This window comes from Nelumbo lutea, chromosome 4 (genome assembly GCF_056320005.1).
Source record: "Nelumbo lutea isolate HS-2025 chromosome 4, American lotus-T2T, whole genome shotgun sequence".
Lineage (NCBI taxonomy): Eukaryota > Viridiplantae > Streptophyta > Magnoliopsida > Proteales > Nelumbonaceae > Nelumbo > Nelumbo lutea.
This window is the reverse complement of record NC_142687.1, coordinates 20,871,973-20,890,918: the sequence shown is the minus strand read 5'-3', so window position 1 is coordinate 20,890,918 and position 18,946 is coordinate 20,871,973. Positions and strand designations below refer to the sequence as shown.

The following is an 18,946-nucleotide window of genomic DNA, read 5'->3' as shown; positions in this document are numbered from 1 at the left end:
TGCTAATCAGTTCAAATCATTATTGGGCTGAGTATAGGCGCTATGGACACTGTTATTATCATGTCTCAGACTCTCAGTAAGATTACAACTGACCCATTAATCCTCCGGAAGGCACGGGTAGTGAGAAGACAAGAAGCTTGCAATGAAGTTTTCTGACTTTAGCATATTTTGAGTTTTTAGGAGCTATTCTTCTCGTCTTTTTGTCTTTCATGTGCCAAACAGGAAAAAGACGTTATTTTAGGCTTTCGAGCTTTCCATCTTTCTTCCTCTATCAATTATCTCCTCTTTAACAATTTTAGCATACAAGAGGAATTATGTATACTCAACTGTACATTTTGCTTACCGAAGTATGCAAAAGGAATTAGGTAATATGTGCTGAAATTTTTTTCTGCTCAAATATAATATGTTTTGACATGGTAGATCATAATTAGATTTGTTAAAATGATATGAACTTCATCTTGTAACATGTGCAAGCACTAGCATTTTCATGAATCAGAAAATGCACAGGATGCAAATAAAAGGGTAGATAAATGAAAAGCAAATGATCAACTGTCAATTTGGCCTTGTTATGGTAACAAGGAGTGCATTCAAATAAAAAGGTATTCTAAAGTACAATACGGACTCAGAAGTCTCAATTCTTGTAGTAGGTTTTTCGCACCAACTCTACCAGGATACATCATAGTACACATTGAAGAAACAATATTCTCTGATTTTTTTTAATTGCTGGAACTCTTCTGCAAGGTGTCATTTACTTCATTTTTGTCAGGCAAGGTAAATGTTTGCCACCACAGGAAATCTGAAAAGTTGGTTGCAGAACCAATTCATGAATTATATTCACACATGAAGTTTCTTCCAACTTCTGCACTTGTGTTGCATAAAATTGGCAAATTTTGATTGTCACTCAATTTCTTGCAAAATTGACTAGCCAAGTGGTTTAAACCAACCTCATAAGCAGAATTTCAAGAATTTAGATAAGGTTAGCTGTGGCCTATACAGAAGAAACTCCAGTAGAATTCCTTTCTCTTAGCCTTGCAGCAAGGGTTAGAATCAACTCCTCACCATCCTGTATCATCCATTGCAAGTTGAGAGTGAGCCCCTTCAACTTTCAAGTTGTAAGAGGCACCCATCAAGTTTGATTAGTGAGCTGATAACTGAGTTAACAAAACAAGAATCTGGAAAGTGTTAATTCATGCATTGAGACCAGCCCAGTTCTTGAATGCAACAAGTGCTTCCATCTTCCTGAAGTTCCTCTTCCTTAACTTTGCCACTTTGAGCTTCTTATGTGTCTCCATGAATGCCTGCTTGTATTTCCACTTATCAACAAATATCTTCATCTCTTGTGCCTTCTCCACAACTTGCATAACCGCATCAAAGAAACCTCCTTTAACTAACGCATACAAGAATGCATCCACAAGACTGTGGTCAAATTTGATCCCCTTCTCTGTCTCAGTGGAAATTCTTTTTCTCACCTCTGTCCATAGGATCAAAACACTGAAATACTTCTCTGCAGTTGTATATCCATTAATGAGAGACAAGTAGGTCTGCTCATTTGGTTCAAACTGAAGAAAAACCATTCTTCTAAAGGTCCGTCTTGCATCCTCTAAACGTCCAACCTTACAAAAAGCATGAATTATGGAATTCCAGTCATGGGTACCAACTTCAATTCGTGGATCCTCGACAACTTCATCTAGAAAGGCTGCCATTAGTTCAGGTCGGTGATTCTCTGTTAAACCTGTCATTATAGTTAGATAACTACTTTTCAGGTCAGGTATTCTTGCCTCACGCATATCCCTATACAGAGAAAAGGATGATTGGAAATCTTGGCTTGCCATAGATGCTTCTATCAGAGTATCATAGCAACCGGCATCCAACTGAAGTCCAGAAGCAGTTATCTCCATTACCAAATGAGCAGCCTCGGTTGTTCTATGCTCTTTGCAGTAAGCCTTTAAGATTGATACATATACACCAAGGCCAACAGAACCTCCCTGAGCATTCATCTCATCAAGAATACTATGTGCTTTATCTAATAACCCCAGATTAACACAAGCATTTACAATCCCAAACCCCACAGAACCATCAGCCCTAATTGAAGAAGACTCCAATTTTTGAGCTTCTATTATCAGCTTAGCTAAACCCTTGGCACCTCCATCTCGAAGAAAGCCACTCAAAACCGCACTGTAAGTTTCTTCACCAAAATTTGAATCCTGTGTATCTCCCCCTTGCAAACTGCGTAGAATGGTTGCTGAAACGGATTCTAAATTGCCTGAAGGATCTTGAAAGACTTCCACGCTTCATCAGTGTCGCGATTGTCAAGGGATGCTAGAAGGCTGGACTCTAAGGCGGTTTTATGTTCTTGTGTTAGAGGTAGCGGCGTAGATTCTGGGGGTTTGGGTGGTGGCAATGGCGTCTTTTTAAGGGCAAAGACGGAGGGTTGCAGGAAGGAATAAAGGGTTCGAATTTCGGGTGATGTTGAAAACAGCCTTTGTAACGGCAAAGAGATTGGCCTTCTCCACATCTCTCCCTCTGTCCCTCGACTCCCTCTGTCTAACTCTCAACAGTCGTTCTGTGGTTTATGTCGTCCGCATCGAGTAGCTGGAGCGAAGAGACGTCTGTTGCTGCGGTTCCTAATTTTATTTCCCCGAAATACCCCTGCCAACGTAAGAAAACCTCGTTCCCTGTTTTTCTTTCTCTTATCTACCTCGGTGGCTACGTGCTGGGGTTAGCATGGGTCGGTTTCAATGCAGAACCTGAAACCCGGGGTCGGTTTCAAGATTTTGGAATCGAATTTATTCTGTGAATGTAGGGTTGGTTTTGGAGTCAATTTTATGGAACCTGTCTTTTTTTACTCTTCCTCTTAAAAAAAATTAAGCATGTCTTTTAAAAACTTGATTTTATATAGTGATAATATATAATTTAAAATTTATATTAATTTTAATGATTAAATTGATTAATTTAATATGTAGATTATAATAATATATTAATATATGATTCAAATTTTATATTATAAATTAAATTTTGTATATATTACGTTTTTATATTATTTATTATGCGTAATCAAATTTTAAAATAAATGATCAAATAATTTAAGTAACTCAATGGTCAAGTGAGACCATGGCTTTTGTAACTATGAGTGTTTGGGTTCAAATCTTAATAGCCTTAAAAAATATTTTGGGATTTATTTCAAAGTAAATTCGGTTTCAAGGCTCATTCCAGTAAGATCAACCATGGCCAATTCATTAGGTCAGTTCACCATGGTTCTAAATATTAACACACATCAGTTCATTAAATCCTATCCACCCTTTGAACCATGGTTTGACCCGATACAACCCCTGTAGAGGCATATCGGGAAGCTACCGGTACGATATGTATTGGCTATTACGGACCTATACATATCAATACTTTGAACTTTGAGGTAAACCTCTAGACCCTAGAACTGACCTATGTTGAGGTCGATTCCAAGAATTTGGAACCAGACCCTACCCTATAATAGATTGGGTGGATTCGTTTCAAGGTGGAATTGAAATCATCACTGAGAGCATTCTTGGTGAGGAACACTAACAAAATTGATGCTGTCAAATGACCAACCATGCCATGCTAGCTAGAACAAACCACATCTCTACTAGAACAAACCAGATAACATATCAATTGAGCCACCGCTCATTTGGCTTGGACGCTTGGTTTTTTAATTTGTTGGCAAGAGTAATTTGTGGGATCTTTTCTTATATGGGGGAAGTATGCTAGTAATAAGAGGATTGGTTTGGAGTTTGTTCTTTTTTTTTTTTTTTTAATTTTTGCTTCTTCCTCTCGGGTAATCTCTGCTTCCTCTTTTTTTTTACCAATTCCATAGTGGACTTCATGCACTAGTGAGACACATTTTGTTATTGTGGGGAGGGGGTGCCGGAATTTGCTTTACCCACAGTGGATACCTAATAGAAAAACACCTTCAAACATATAAACAGAAACTGTATTTTTAATTTATGCAACAATTTGTATTTACATGATCAAATGACGCACATCTGCAGTGTATGAATGCAATTCAAGGTGAGTAGAGTGTCAGAGTAGTGGGCAGAAAATCTGGTTTGATTTTTATTGGAGATTCATCAATGGATCCAACTCATGGGTGACTGTAGATCCAGTCACCGTGAGGATATATTAAAAATAAAGTATTCTCAATTTTTTACTCTTGTTCTTAAGTGCCCATGTTATTCATGTATACTTCTTCTTAACCTTCATATAATGCAGCATCAGCTTCTAGTAGAAACTTGATAATGCACATGCAAACACATATTTACTAATTTCAGGAGTTGGACTTGGGACCTAGAATACTTGGATGTAATTCTAGTTTTTATGTACAGAATTATTATTGTTATTATTGCATTTATTAATGGTTTCCAATATTTAAAATATCAGTATTGCAAAGTGTGTTGGTATCCTTGGAAAAGGATACATGATGACACTTTGTATATGTATGGATATATACAAAACTGTGCTAATGTGCCATGCGACTAGGTTTAAAGCACCCATTTTTAATAAAACTTTCTTATCCTCCAACAACGGAGATCAAAAATCTTACATAAAGAATAATCTTTTTTTCGTATTTTAATTCAACACACTAAATCACTAATAACCCTCAAGGTATATGCTAACAAGTAGCAGGACTCTAATCCACATCTCCGCTTGGACTACCCAGCTAAGTTACCAACTAACTCGGTCACATAAAAAATAATCCAAAAATATTATAAGATACCCGCTACGTGCTAGAAAAAGAAGGCAAACCTAAAAAATCAGTACCCAATTCTACACATACTCCACGCCTACTCTTCAAATAAGAGAACTAGTTTTCATTAAGAAAACAATATATGATGCATCTTGTAATTGCTCCTTGAAACTTAATTTTTTGGAGACGAATAATCCAAACAGCTTTCATTTCATTTTTAAGCCATACAATAACCATTTGGATCGTAATTCCAACTGTTTCACCGATATGTACAGTGCACTAAAAGATGACAGGCCACATACCTTGAAACTGAAATGGTTTGGGTTTTACAACCATAGAATTCGATTTAGTTAGCCTTCTGTCAACTGCGAGATCCCAAGTTTAGTCTATTGAACAAGTCCCAAGTTCCCAATTCCCCAATCTAGAATTATCCTCCTTAAGGGTCTAAAGTTCATCATATCAATTCACTTTCAAAAGATTTTCATGCTACTCTCTTGTCTAGCACTTTTGGAAGAGTGGATGGAACGAACTTAACCAACCATCAGCATATAAACCAAGCAAAATATGTCTTTTCTGTATCTTGTCTTTCGTTTTACAATCACATAATATCTCATCAAAGCTATGTAATAGAAGTTTATCAGACCTACGTTTCTAAGTTCCTCTTCTTAACGTCATTCAGGAAATTCCCTAGGAGCCTCTGATCAAAGAGCATGTTTGGTACCTACGGCAGCAGTGACAATGTTAGAACGCGACAGTATATATAAAGGATGTTTTCAAAAAACCAAAAGGTAAGAAGCCACCAGACCTTGTCTCCAAAGAAGATCTTAGAATTGTTGGCTATAGCTTCAATAAACTTGAGTTCAAGATACTGTGGTGTGAGCTTAAACTTGTTTGCTTCAGCTTCTTTTATCACCCTGGATAAAGGAAATGAAACAATGTAATCAACTATCACTACCATCACGTCTCTCTCTCTCTCTCTCTCTCTCTCTCTCTCTCTCTCTCTCTCTCTCTCTCTCTATATATATATATATATATATATATATTAATTAGGCCTGGATAGATGTTCAATGACCTGTAGTAGTTGGCATCTGTCAAGCTCTTTTCACGCTCCAGGTACATTTGGTTTTCAATTTCCTGCTGCTTTTTGGCATTTTCCTTTTCCATCAGCTTTTGCAACATGATGATCCTGCTGACCTCAGCATTTTTCTCGGCTTCTGATAAAGCCATCTTCTTCTGTGTCTCGGCCTCTTTCTCAGCTACCCTTTGTTTCTCAATTGCAATTAAGACCTACATAAAAGTACTGACCTTTCAACCAAAAGTAGGAACTATAATTTTAAAGCAGAATTTTTTGTCGATTACCAGAAAAGCAAATTTTTTGTCCATAAGATTGAACATTGTAGGTGACAACAAGTCATATTGCAGGTGGAGGTGACTCAAAGGTAGTGGTGGGTTGGCTGAAAAACAGTGAGAAAAACTGGCACGTCTTGATGGAGATTAGACATCTGACATGAGAAGTAAATAACACCTCTTCGCTTCAAACATAAAAAAGTTGTTTGGCTGACACAACTAGCCAAACAAGGGGTGAATATGAATCATTTGTTTTGGGATCTCATGGATGTAGAAGGAATCCAAACAAGGAATAAGGTTAGGTGGCTGAGGCCAGCCTATATTTCTTGGGATGCTTAACATATTTGTACAGATTCGCTCCCTTATTGACATTAAATAAAATTCTTACAGCTACCAATAAAAAGAATTGGTATTTCATTTATGTGGGTTAAAACAAATTTTACTAAAATTTCAGTTATTCCACCAAAATTTTCTACTCAATATCTCATTCTAAGTAATATCATTTGCTATATTGTTTTATATTACATGTTATCATGTTCTCTTCTAAATAAAATACTCTAAATTTCTATTTTCTCTCATTTTTATCCCTTAAAATCCTCTGAAAGATAAGAAGTGCCATTACCCAATGTTGATCCTAACCATTTGTTGTCTTGCATGTAGTAGCCTGGATATGGACTTAATCTTTGGCATTTAATGCACTGGCCACTCTCAGACTCAAGCCTGCTTTCTCACACTTGTTAGCTCAAGATTTTACCATTGCACCAAGCAAAACCCCTCTTAAAATCCTCTAAAAGATATCTTTAGCAAATAAAATTCTTACAACTTTCAGTATTATTTATTAATTTCAGAGAAAATTATGGTGAAATGTGCTGAGGTTTTTGTTGAAGTTTACTAATTCTTGGTGATACTTGAAATTTTGAGATTTTAGGATTTCAATTTCATTCGGCCAAAATTCTGCAATATTTCAATGAAATTAAAAGGTATGATTAGGCTTAAGTTCCCTTTTTCTTAGAAGGGGCAAAAAATAGAAATAAAACGATAACTCCAGCATACCAAAAGAACAAGGCAAATACCTTAGTGCGTTCCTCTTCCATTGCTTCAAAATTGCGTTTTATGCTTTCTGGAATTTTTGGTTTTGTGACACGGACACTAATAATTTCAATACCTGGGGCATATCGCGTACAGTCACCCTGAAGAGCATCTTTCATTTTCTCATCAATCTGAAACATTTAAAATTTTTTACTTGTCAAATAAGTGTCGCAATCCAAAATATTACTAAATTCAGTTGAGGACCCCAACAGTTTCAAGCATATAATCTACATCATCAGATTGCATAATCAGTAAAAAGCAATGTGTAGCAGAAATGTAAATGTTGACATGGATGAGTCGGAAAACTAAAAAAGACATTCATAGAAACCTAGGAATAGCCGCAATAGGTCATAAGGGAAAGCAGACTATGATGATTTGGTCACATGCAGAGAACATCTATAAAGCCCATGAGAATAAGTAATCTAGTAGTGCAAATTGAAGGATCTAGAAGAACTAAGGGCAGGCCAGAAGGACATGGGTTAGTAGTGAGAAATGGTTTAAAGGTCCTTTAACAGCGGCCATGGCCTATGGTACCGAACAAAGTGAAGTGACAGTAGGATTCATGTATCCAATCCCATATAGTTGGGACAAAGCTTAGATGAGTTGAATTGAGATTTCAGATTTAGCAAGTTCAAGTGCAGGATTTAGAATGAGAACTTTAATGTAATTGGTGACAAGTTATCAAATCAGATTATCAATAAAATAAAAGAAAAGGACAGAAAAAAAAAAGGAAGGGAGGGGGGAGCTAGCATATCCGGCTTTGCGGAGATTTCTGCTTTTTGGCATTTGTTGAACAGTTTGGAAGGAAAGGAACTGTAGGATCTTTGAGTCCAAATCAGAAGCTTGGAAGAGTGGAATGGTTGCTACAGCAGTGGGCTGATTGCTCTAATCTTTTTGCAGGAGTGCCAGGTGCCAGCTCGTGTATTTTCTAGTAGTTGGTTGTCTATCATTTTATGAGTTTGTATAGAAGCTGATTGTATATCATCTCTGCATATTTATAGAGGCACACTTTTCGCAATTGGGTGAGGGCTTCTCGCTTCCCCCCTCCCTTTTGTTATTAATACAACTCCCATATTACATCTTTCAAAAAATATATAACATTAGAGATAGCCCAATTTTTTCTGAAAAAACAAAGTATCTCTAGTTTAGCCCGGTTTCTTGCCTGGTCAAACATGTCTATATAAACTTGCTGAAGAGAATGAGCACTGCAAAACTGATTGATTTCATGATGAATCTTATCATATATCCATGTGTGGTCATATTGTATACCATAGTTGAGAAGTGTTTCATATACATACTCCTTACGAAGACGATTAACAACCTGGAGAAAGAATTTCAGAATTTTACATAATTCAACACATTAATGGAATTTGAAAAGAAAAAAAAAATGAATAGGATGATATCCAATTTAATGGCAGAACAAATGCAGGATTTCAATGTTCTACCTCAATCTTCTCAAAGCTGATCATAACACCGCCTTTTGTACCACATGGGATATCCCTTACCTGTTTACTTTAGAAAAAAACAGATATTATTTGATAATAAAGCATATTGGCTAGTGATAAAATGTAATCTAAAAAAGTTCCATACAAGACTATTCAGTTAGCAGGATAATTGGTCTGCAGTTCTCCAACCACAAATATGCCAAAACAATTTAATTTCCACATTTAATCTATAAAATTGAGTAGGATGTTGACTTCTTGTATCCGATTTGCTTGTGGCTGAAGCCTTGTAATGTGATTGATTCCAATAATTGCACCCTCAGCCCTCACTGGGTGAAATAGTGAAAATACTTTACCTGATCTGTCTGAATAGTCACTTGAATAGGCTCAAACTGAGTTATCAGAGGCATCTTCAAATGGAAACCTAGAAAGACAATTGAGCTCAAGCTCAAGCACACATTGTATATGTCTAAACACTTTCAACAAATGCAAGGTAAATGAAATGAACATAACAATACCTGGGTTAGTTATTGTATTCAGAAGGGCACCTCCCCTCCAGTAAACCCCAACATGACCCTCTGGGACTTGATGTAATATGGAAAAACTATTACTTGCAGTTGAAAATGACGAAGGAACCACCACCTGTGTAATTTGTCATAGAACATTTAAATTAATGGATTTAGGTGAAGTCAATTAGAAAATTTTCACAAGTTCATCAAATGGTTCTAATTGCATTAAAATTACAAAATATCTAAGCAAGTTTTGTGCAAATTTCAGTCCAAAAAAAGAGTGATTGCTGAATGAAAAATAAACAACTTGAAAATTTTCCAAAAAAAAAAAAGAATGTGCTCGCTGACTCTATGCACATGTGTATTTGGAGGGGGGGTGCCCTGGTGTTGCAACAGATACTTTTAACGGTTCAGATATATAATGGCACATCTATCATTTTCTATCCTTTTTGTCAACAAAACCTCTAATGCATGCACCCCATCAATATTGTCAAAAAATCATCTCAACCATAAGAAAAAGAATTATGTAGTGGCTTTTAATCTTGCAATCTTGCCTAAATTTGAAGGGGTGTCCAAGGAGTTTTTTTTATAGGAAACAGTAACTTTCATTAGCTTAAAAAACAGGAATACAACTGTCACCTACAGAGACATAAGGTGACCCCTCATCAAAAATCAAATTACAAAACATCCCAAAACAAAGACTCCTGATTTACTCCTTGATTGGCTAGATTGTCAGCTAAAGCATTTGCTGACCTCCTAGTCCATTTTACATGTGCACCCAGCCATAGTTTTCAAGGCGCCAAGGCGAGGCTGGGCATTAGGGGGGCGCCTTGTCACCTAGGTGCCAAGGCGGGCGCCTAGGCGTAATGGACTTTTTTACATAGAAAATATAGATCCTAGGGTAGTTCCCTAGGTACCATAGCCATATTTCCTTAATAATTAGTCATAATTTTCATAAGAAAAGTATTCATGTTAAAGTATAGAAAATCAACATATTCATGAGAAGAAAAATAAAGAAGGAAAACAAAATTCAAAAAATATAGGGTCTGAACCCTTATTTTTGTTATAGGAATAGAAGAAAAGATAGGGTCTGAACCCTTATTCAAAAAATATGGTAGTAGTAGTAGTAGTAGTAGTAGTAGTAGTAGTAGTAGTAGTAGTAATTAGACAAAATTAGGGTTTTAGGTTAGTAGTAGTAGTAGTAGTAGTAGTAGTAGTAGTAGTAGTAGTAATTAGACTTCCTTACTTATTGGTTCAGGTTTTAAAGTCTTTGAGGTAGTAGTAGTAGTAGTAGTAGTAGTAGTAGTAGTAGTATTGATAATTAGACAACATTTTTTAAGTTCTTCCTTACTTATTGGTTCAGGTTTTAAAGTTTTTGAGGGTTCAATACAGCATTTAGCAATGTTTGTATTGATTAAATCCTAACAAATAAAAAAATAATAAAAACAAATTAGTATATAAACACAAAAAATGAGTATTTTAGTTTAATAGTGCCTATTTTATAATTATAATGTCAAAAAATAAAGAATAAAAAAGTATTTTACAATACATAGTACAAACTGCTAGGTGATTAGGCGAGGTGAGCCTCAAAGGGCGCCTTGTCGCCTAGGCGCCCGCCTAGGCATTGCCTTGACAACTATGCACCCAGCTCCCTTGTGAGGTTCAATAATTCCCTTACAGGTTGTCTAAGGGACCATGTTCCCAAGCTATTTGTTTGTGGCCACCCTACTACCAATTTTGAGTTTCCCTCCATTTCTAGCTGTTGAATGCCCAATTGCTTAGCCAATCTGAGCACCTGGAGGAGGGCCATCACTTCTGCCCTAAGTGAGTCCCCCACCCCTATTGGACAAGAAAACATGGCCGGGATTCTTCCTCCCGCATCTCCAAACACACCCCCAATTCCAGAGGATCCAGGGTTCCCAACAGAGCTGCCATCAAAATTTAGTTTCATAGCACACTGCAGAGGAGACCAAACTGCTTGTATGGTAGAAGATGAAGCAGAAGACCCTGCTATTACACTCCAAACTCTAGTCAAGTCATCTACAGAGACATCCTTGAATGAGTCTAGAGTTTTCAACCAATGTATGGCCTTGATGGTGTCCAAGGAGTCATTTGGGTATGGTTTCTGGTCAGTACTAGAATTGGAGTCGTTGGGTTGATCTGTTGTATTGTTTTTTGTCTTTGATGTATTGTGGTATCTTGTATTTTTTCTCTTTTGGTGATCTCTCACCACCCCTGGATGTACTTTTTTTATCCATTAATGAATTTCTTTCTTATTTACTACCAGAAAAAAAAAATGTTGTCAAAAAAAAAAAAGTACCTGGGCATTCCAAGGGATTGACAATATCCAAAGTAAATGAGTTACAACTAGGCAAATACACAAGTTTTGAGAAAACCTCTATGATACCACAAGATGTTTATGTAAAATGAAGTTATTTATATAATGATATGATTTTACACAAATAAATCAAATACCAATATCTTTTTAAATTGCAACTCACCTTTACCCAGATACATCATGGATAGCATCTATATCTCATGGATATGAATTTACACTCTGACAGGGATAGAAATTCCATTTTTACGTACCCAGACAATTGTGTTTTAAGAGGCAGAAAAGGCATGTATAGAGGCACCCCAAGGCAAATATGTGATGAACAGCATGCATCAGGTATACACCTTTACGTTGAGGAATGAGATGAAGTGCATGGCATAAAGTGATACATACCAAGTTGAGAAGCATGAATCTTGGGAGATCAACATGGTTTCCATGAGAGTGAAAAAGAAAATTTTAGAAAGCAGAGGACAATATTTACTTTAGCTCAAAACTCTATCTATTCAAAGCAACTCTGAAGTGCATAATTTTTATGCAATTGTACGAACAACTTCATTCTCAAAATTTTGAATTACACTTTTCTTCTTTACATATCCCACTTGTAGTTGTTTATGCAGCATGCTGCAAGCACATAATTAGGGTGCAACTTGAGTCAGGTTGGATAGTTTGTTAAATTTTAAATGGGCACAAGCATGAATTTAAGCCCGATGCAGTTGAAATTCCTCAAATTGGGCAATCTGATTTGCACCCGTACAAATAATGCAATTCTATCATCTAATTTCTTCCTTTAAGGATTCTATTATCAGCCAACCAAGAACACAGCATTCCAAATATCATTTTTACCACCTCTTCCTCCAAACTAGGCTTGCTCTAGAAAACTTTATCATTCCTTTCTCCCAAAATAGCCCAAAAAACTGCTACAGGCACCATATTCCATGCTACTCTGTTTGCCTCACCTGCTCAAACAATTTAGGCAATATCCTCCCATAAAATTCTTCACAGATCCCAGGAAAACACTTTTTTATCAGTATTCTGGGAAACACCCGTTACCTGCAAACAGGTGTAGTACTTCCATCCAGATCTAGTAAGTAGAATCACAGTGCAGCATTAAGTGATTTGTGTTTCCTCATACATGTTACATAGCATACAGCATAAATTATCAACTTTTATACCCCTTCTCATCAGATTATTCCAAGTCAATCCTCTATCCATGATAGTAGTCAGCACAAGTGCACATACACACACACACACAAACCCCAAAGAAAAAAAAACCACTTTGGAAGGAACAACAGCATACCAGATTCTAGAATTTGGGAAATCTGTATCAAAAGTTCTAGCCAGGTTATTGTAAAAGAACTTCACCAAGAAATTACCTGTCTTCTCCTAGGCTGAAGACCTCTGTCTGTCCTCTCCCTGTTTATCCTTATATTATATGATGTTTGTACTTCTTTGTAGCAGGTCCATCAGAGGAGCCACCTCCCAATCATTTAAGTTTCTTCAAATTTGAGGGTTCCATATCACTTTATTATTGTGTAGTACCAAGCTTTTGACCACCCTTGCTTCCTTTTCAAGCTATGTCACAAAGTAGTGGGAAGGATTCCATGAGAGGCCTGCCATCACACTAAATATATTTGCAAAGCATCACTTTTTCACCATCCCCAACCTCATTTTTTATACCTTTAATGAACTAATGGGATGATTTCTGCACTACCTTCCAACCTGAGCATCCAAAGTAAGAGTTTAATTCAGTTGAACCCCACTCCCTATTCATTAAGTCATATTTGGCCAAGATCACCCTCTTCCATGTCTGTCTGTTCATTATACCTCTGAAGCCACTTGCCTAATAGGGCAGTGTTAACCCTCAACTTTCTGACCCCTAGAGCACCATTTTTCTTAGCCATACATACCCTATTTCAGTTTACCAAGATGATAAGGGGTGTGTTAACACAGTTGATAATACACTCTTAATTAGAGTAATTGCACCCCCCTTTGAGAGGTTTTTGGCTTTCCAGGAAGCTAGTTTTTTGTCCATGCACTCCACCGTTGGATCCCAAATTGATTTTGAAATGCATTTGACCCATTGAGGTATTCCCAGATATTTGGTTGGTAGTTTATCTACCCTAAACCTACCCAACCCTCTATTTCAGCAACCTCACCAACCACCATAATCTCACTTTTATGCATGTTTATATGAAGACCGGTCACCACTTCAAACCATCTAAAATTTGCTTTAAGATTTCCCAATTGCTCTTGGGATGTACTGCAAAAGAAACGAATGTCATTAACAAATTGAGGGAGAGGCACTTTCATTTCACCCTCTCCAACCATGAAGGTTCAATGCGACCAGCTGAGGAAGCTCTTTTTACATTTTACTAAAACCCTCAGTTATACCAATGAATAGAAGGGGTCCCCTTGTCTAATAAGCCAATACCTAGAGCTCACAAATTTTCCATATTATATTCCTTTCATCAAACCAGAGTAAATGAAAATTTGTCATGATCCATCGATTGCAGACAAAAATCAACAACACCTACAGAAAAATTTAGACAAAAATTGCACTCCAAGTGCAATCCTGTATTAACTTCAAAAACATGATAGTTCCACCACAGTGCATAGCTCTTATCAATAATAAATTCCGATCTCACTGGTACAGCTGAGTTTGTTATTGAGAAGAGACCTGTGCTTTAAATTCGTTCCATACTGCATCTCAATGTGGTTAAAAACACTGTTTTCCTGAAACTTGGGAGATTTTTATATTATATCAGAATTTCAAAAAAAAAATCAGTGGAGTTTTTTTGGTTCCAATTTCTATTCCTTTTTTGTATATTTTATTTGTTTCAATTTCATCTGTATGCCCTCTTCATAATACCTCATCTCAATGACTAAAATTTCTCCAACTCCTCTCCATTTTAACTACGAATTATAGACTATATTATTCTCTATATGTTTTGTACCACTCACTCCCAAAACCAGAATGAAATCTCAAAATTTTAAAGTTTCCATTGAAATTTTAATCTTTGCAGCAGAGACATTGCTCTTTGCCAACAAATTTGGTATGATTCTGCACTTGAATAATACACAATTCCAAAGAAGGTAAATTAGTGAAACCAACAAGTATTCATCTTATTAAGCACTATGCATTTATCATCAATCAAACTAATTAAATTACTTGATACGGTAGATCCTAAATCATGTATAAGATTTTCCAATGTAGAGTATATTTGTTAATGCTAGGGCCAGTACTGTTCAAGCTGATTACCTCCATAAAGTTCATGAACAGATAATATGAGCATAAAACTCATAGATAAATTGCAGAACATGAGTCTGTGCTATTGCGGTAAAATACACCAGGAATCTTGCTAAGGTTGAACTATTCATAGGCCTTCTTAATAGCAACTTAGGGTGAATTAGATTATCTAATTTGCATATACATCACTAATAGTTTTTTCAAGGGTCTTCATTACTGCTATACTGTACAAACTACAAACTAAGCATATAGAATGATTAAGAGATATAGTGGAGAAAAGGAATAGCTTATGCAAGTTATTTTGGAAGGTACAGTTGCATCATATTATCCACTCCGCTTTCTCTTATTTTTCTTGTTTCATTGGTTTTGCAATCGTTTAAAAACATCATCGCACAAATTGCAAAATAGATCGAAAATCTCAATAATCAGAAAAAAATATATATATACTGCGATTGAATGGATAAAAACGTTTCATTCAGACTAATCAAATAGAGACGGAGAGGTAACAAAATGATCCAGGGTCGGATTTAGCATATTACATGAACAGTAGTGAACTGTAGGAAGACAGAAAAGGAAAGGTTGAAACCGATGAGGCAGTTACCAGGGCAGCGAAGGAGACGAAAACCATCAGAACTGAGATAATGGCGGAGAAATCTCCACCAGCTGGATGAGGCTGAGCAGCTCTCGCTCTTTGCTCCTGCGTCTGCGTGTCCATAACGATCAGACTGCTCTCGTTCGGGTTCTGCAGTGTGGTACTACGCTTTTGATATTGCCCGTAGAGAAGTGCGCTCGAATCAACCCATTGCTACCTGCATCGCGAACATCTGTGTTTCGTGGCAGAAGATCCGATAGTGCGGTGGCCGATTGGTCGTCTAAGGCTAACTTTTGGAGTGCAAATAGATTATTCGAATAATGAAGGTAAATGCCGGCATCGCGCCAATAAGCACTTACTTGTATTTGTATTTGGGAAATAAATCTAGATTTTGGATTTATTTTCAAGTATTTAATTTATTTTTGGCCTATCTCGGCCTGCTATCATTTTAAATGTCCCAATTGTTTTGGCTATTTTAAATTATATATATATATATATATATATATTGATGAATGATGATTTGACCCGACCTATGAAATAGCGATACGTGGACACTGATTCGACGTAAGCGACAGCTCAGCATTGTAGTCCAGTACAAAAGGAGGAGTTCACCACAACGCGAGCTTCGGGTTCCTCGAGCTACCTCTAAAGGGATATTCCGAGGCAACTTTAACTCGCAAGCTAAGAAAACCAGCTCGCCCGAGCTGCCCGAGCTGGTAAACAAACAAGTCACCCCGAGGACCAATTCTACTAAGGGCACTCCTGAAGTATTCCGAGCCCGCTGCAAAGTAGCTCGCGAATGGGCCGCACGAGCATTCCACAGGAAGCTTCTATCCAACAGGCCGTACCAATCAGACTGCGCCATGCCCCTTACTGACGGTGCAGTACCTGTCACTTTCGACAGTCTGCACCCACGTCTATCAGCAGGCGGAGGCGTGCCTGTCACTTTGGAGACGTGTCACTCACTCCGGCAAGGAGTGTGCCACAACGGCCATCGCCCCACTTCCTGCTACAGTCGGAACGACATTCACCGAACCTTCGGTCGTGCCCCTGGCAGCTAGCCCAAACCAGCTGGAGGACCTAGTGCAGTGTATGAAGGCCATGCAGGCTCAAATGCAACAATTCCAACAACTTCAACTCTATCAATAGCATGTACTGCACCAGGTCTCCCAATATCAGTATCAGCAGCAGTTCCCCCAACTGCCTCAACCTCAGCTTCAGCAGTCTCAGCTCCCGCCTCAATGCCTAGCCTCGCAGCAAGCCAAGTCTCGCCGCTAGAGCGAGCACCCCTCCGGCCGAGGAGAGGACCCCAAAATCTCTCAAACAACCAGGCCTCCCCCCACAGCAAACGGGAGAGACTGGCTACCCCAATCTCGCCACGGGCGGACAAGTCGGGAGGACCCCAGCTCGGTAGGTCTACGTCGCCTCGACAGTCAAATTTTGGAACCCCGATCCTTGAAAACAGGTTCGAGATCCTGGCAACAGATTCCAAGAAGGACCCTTCTGTCCGTCGCCATCACCAACAAACCAGGCTACTCCCGGCGCAAACCATTCTAGACAACGCGGAGGTGAGCAGCACGAATGCCGAGCCCATCAAGAAGCAGAGACGTCATCGTCGAGCTCGCTGATCTGTCACCCACGATTTGCCCTAGCTCATGGGCAAAGAAGAGGTAGGCTCGGCCGTGGCCAAAGCTCCCCTCCTCTCGGTTCCATCCCCCCTGTCTTCCAAACTCATGGCAGACCCAATGCCCATGGATTTCAAGCTCCCCCCTCTTGACAAGTATCACAGGTCGTTCGACCCGAATGATCATGTAGATGCCTTTCAGTCACAGATGCACCTGGCGCGAGCCGGTGATTCATGCATGTGCGTGGCCTTCTCCACTACTTTCAGGAGAGCGGCCCATACGTGGTACCAGAACTTGGCACCCGGATCAATAAGAAGTTGGGCGTAGTTCGCACAAGCCTTCACATCCCACTTTGTCACCAGCAAACGGTGCCCGCGAACCGAAGAAAGCATCTTCAACGTAGCACAAAGAGAGGGAGAGTTCATATGGAGCTTTATCAAGCGGTTCAACGACACTTGTATGCAGATACCGCGCTTGGACCCCGCCATACGCCTTGCTGCAGCCAAGAAGGGCGTGATGCACAAAGAGTTCAAGTGGCACATGGTCGTCAATCAACCCGCGACCATAACCGAGTTCCTAAAACTTGCAAATAAGTTCATAGCCACTGAGGAGAAGATCAACCAGAAGGGCAAGGGCGCACCCGAAAAAAGAAAAAGAGAAGGAAAACCTTCCAGTCAAGGGGACACCCGAAGAAAAAAGGAAACAATTCGGGGTGCAAGGCCGGCTCAGACCGAGCTTATTACACCCCACTGAACGTGAAGCGGGCTGAAATCTTGATGGCGCTCAAGGACGCCCCGTGCATGAAGTGGCCACCTCGTCTGAGGGGAAATCCCAACGAAAGAAATAAGTCTGTATTGCAGTTTTCACAAAGACCACAGTCATAGTACCGAGAATCGTAAGAACCTCCGCGACGAGATAGAAGAACTCATCCGTCGCGGATATTTGAGAAACTTTGTACAAAATAGTAATAATAATAATAATAATAATAATAATAATAATAATAATAATAATAATAATAATAATAATAATAATAATAATAATAATAGTAATAGAGCAGGTCGGCAAGGGAAGCATGGTAAAGATGCTCCCGAGTCCAGCAGCAGGCCAGCCGAACAACCATAGAGGCAGCCTCCAGAGGAGAGGCCAGTTCGGGGGACCATCCACATGATAGTGGGAGGTTCGATCGTTGCGGGTTGCACTTCAGCGGCAGCTTGAACGTCGGTTTGTGAGGTCACCCGAGAGGAGCAGAACCCCCCAAAGCGGCCGAGAACGAAGGAGCCAATTTTCTTCACAGAAGACGATGCACGAGGAGTCCATTACCCCCATGACGATGCGCTCGTAATAAATCTAAGAATCAATGACTTTGAGGTCAGGCGCATACTCGTTGACTCGGGCAGCTCGGCCGACATACTCTTCAAAACTACGTTTGACCAGCTCTAGTTGCAGAGAAGCGACCTGAAGCCCGTAGGCACTCCTTTGGTAGATTTCAACGGAGAAGAAGTCTGACCCCTTGGGAAAATAACAGTACCTGTAGAGATCGGCACATGGCCTTGTGTGGTCAAATTCGAACACAACTTCCAGGTGGTAGCGACCCCCTCTCCCTACAATGCCATAGTAGGTCAACCGATCACCCATGTCCTATGGGCGGTAATCTCCACTTACTACTTGGCTATGAAGTTCCCAACAGACTCTGGTGTGGGAGTAGGGCGGGGTGACCAGCTCGAGTCCCACAAATGCTACATTGCCGCCCTAAAGGGTAAAACCAAGGTGGCCGATGACCCTGAACAGGAACGACCCACGGAGCAAGGCGAAGAGCGAGCCACGCCCATGGAAGAAACAGTCGCGGTCCCGACCTCGACAACAGACCCAGCTCGGATGCTTCAGATTGGCGCTTTCGTCCAGGAGCCCCTACGATCTGAACTGGTAAGTTTTTTACTTCAAAATTTATATATTTTTGCATGGTCCGCGGCAGAAACAGCCGGTATAGACCCTGAACTCATAACTCACAAGCTGAACATTGATCCTGTAGTTAGGCCCGTTAGA

At 39.1% G+C, this 18,946-nt stretch overlaps 2 protein-coding genes across 2 annotated transcripts; both read right to left on the bottom strand.

Annotated features, from left to right (window-relative positions):
- Positions 1-512: 512 nt before the first annotated feature.
- On the bottom strand, positions 513-2,616 carry LOC148854471 (pentatricopeptide repeat-containing protein At1g69290-like). Its single transcript, XM_088983061.1, is given in 2 exon segments — positions 513-2,265; positions 2,268-2,616. Coding segments are annotated over 2 exon segments (1,326 nt in total). The 5' UTR covers positions 2,516-2,616; the 3' UTR covers positions 513-1,187.
- Positions 2,617-5,237: 2,621 nt separating this feature from the next.
- LOC148854470 (uncharacterized) lies at positions 5,238-15,661 on the bottom strand. Its single transcript, XM_088983735.1, has 9 exons — positions 15,288-15,661; positions 9,114-9,237; positions 8,952-9,019; positions 8,599-8,658; positions 8,316-8,474; positions 7,138-7,284; positions 5,790-6,004; positions 5,523-5,631; positions 5,238-5,438 (listed from the first exon to the last, which is right to left on the bottom strand). The coding sequence occupies exons 1-9, from the start codon at positions 15,399-15,401 to the stop codon at positions 5,361-5,363; spliced, it is 1,074 nt and encodes a 357-aa protein (XP_088839861.1). The 5' UTR covers positions 15,402-15,661; the 3' UTR covers positions 5,238-5,360.
- Between the last annotated feature and the right edge of the window lie 3,285 nt (positions 15,662-18,946).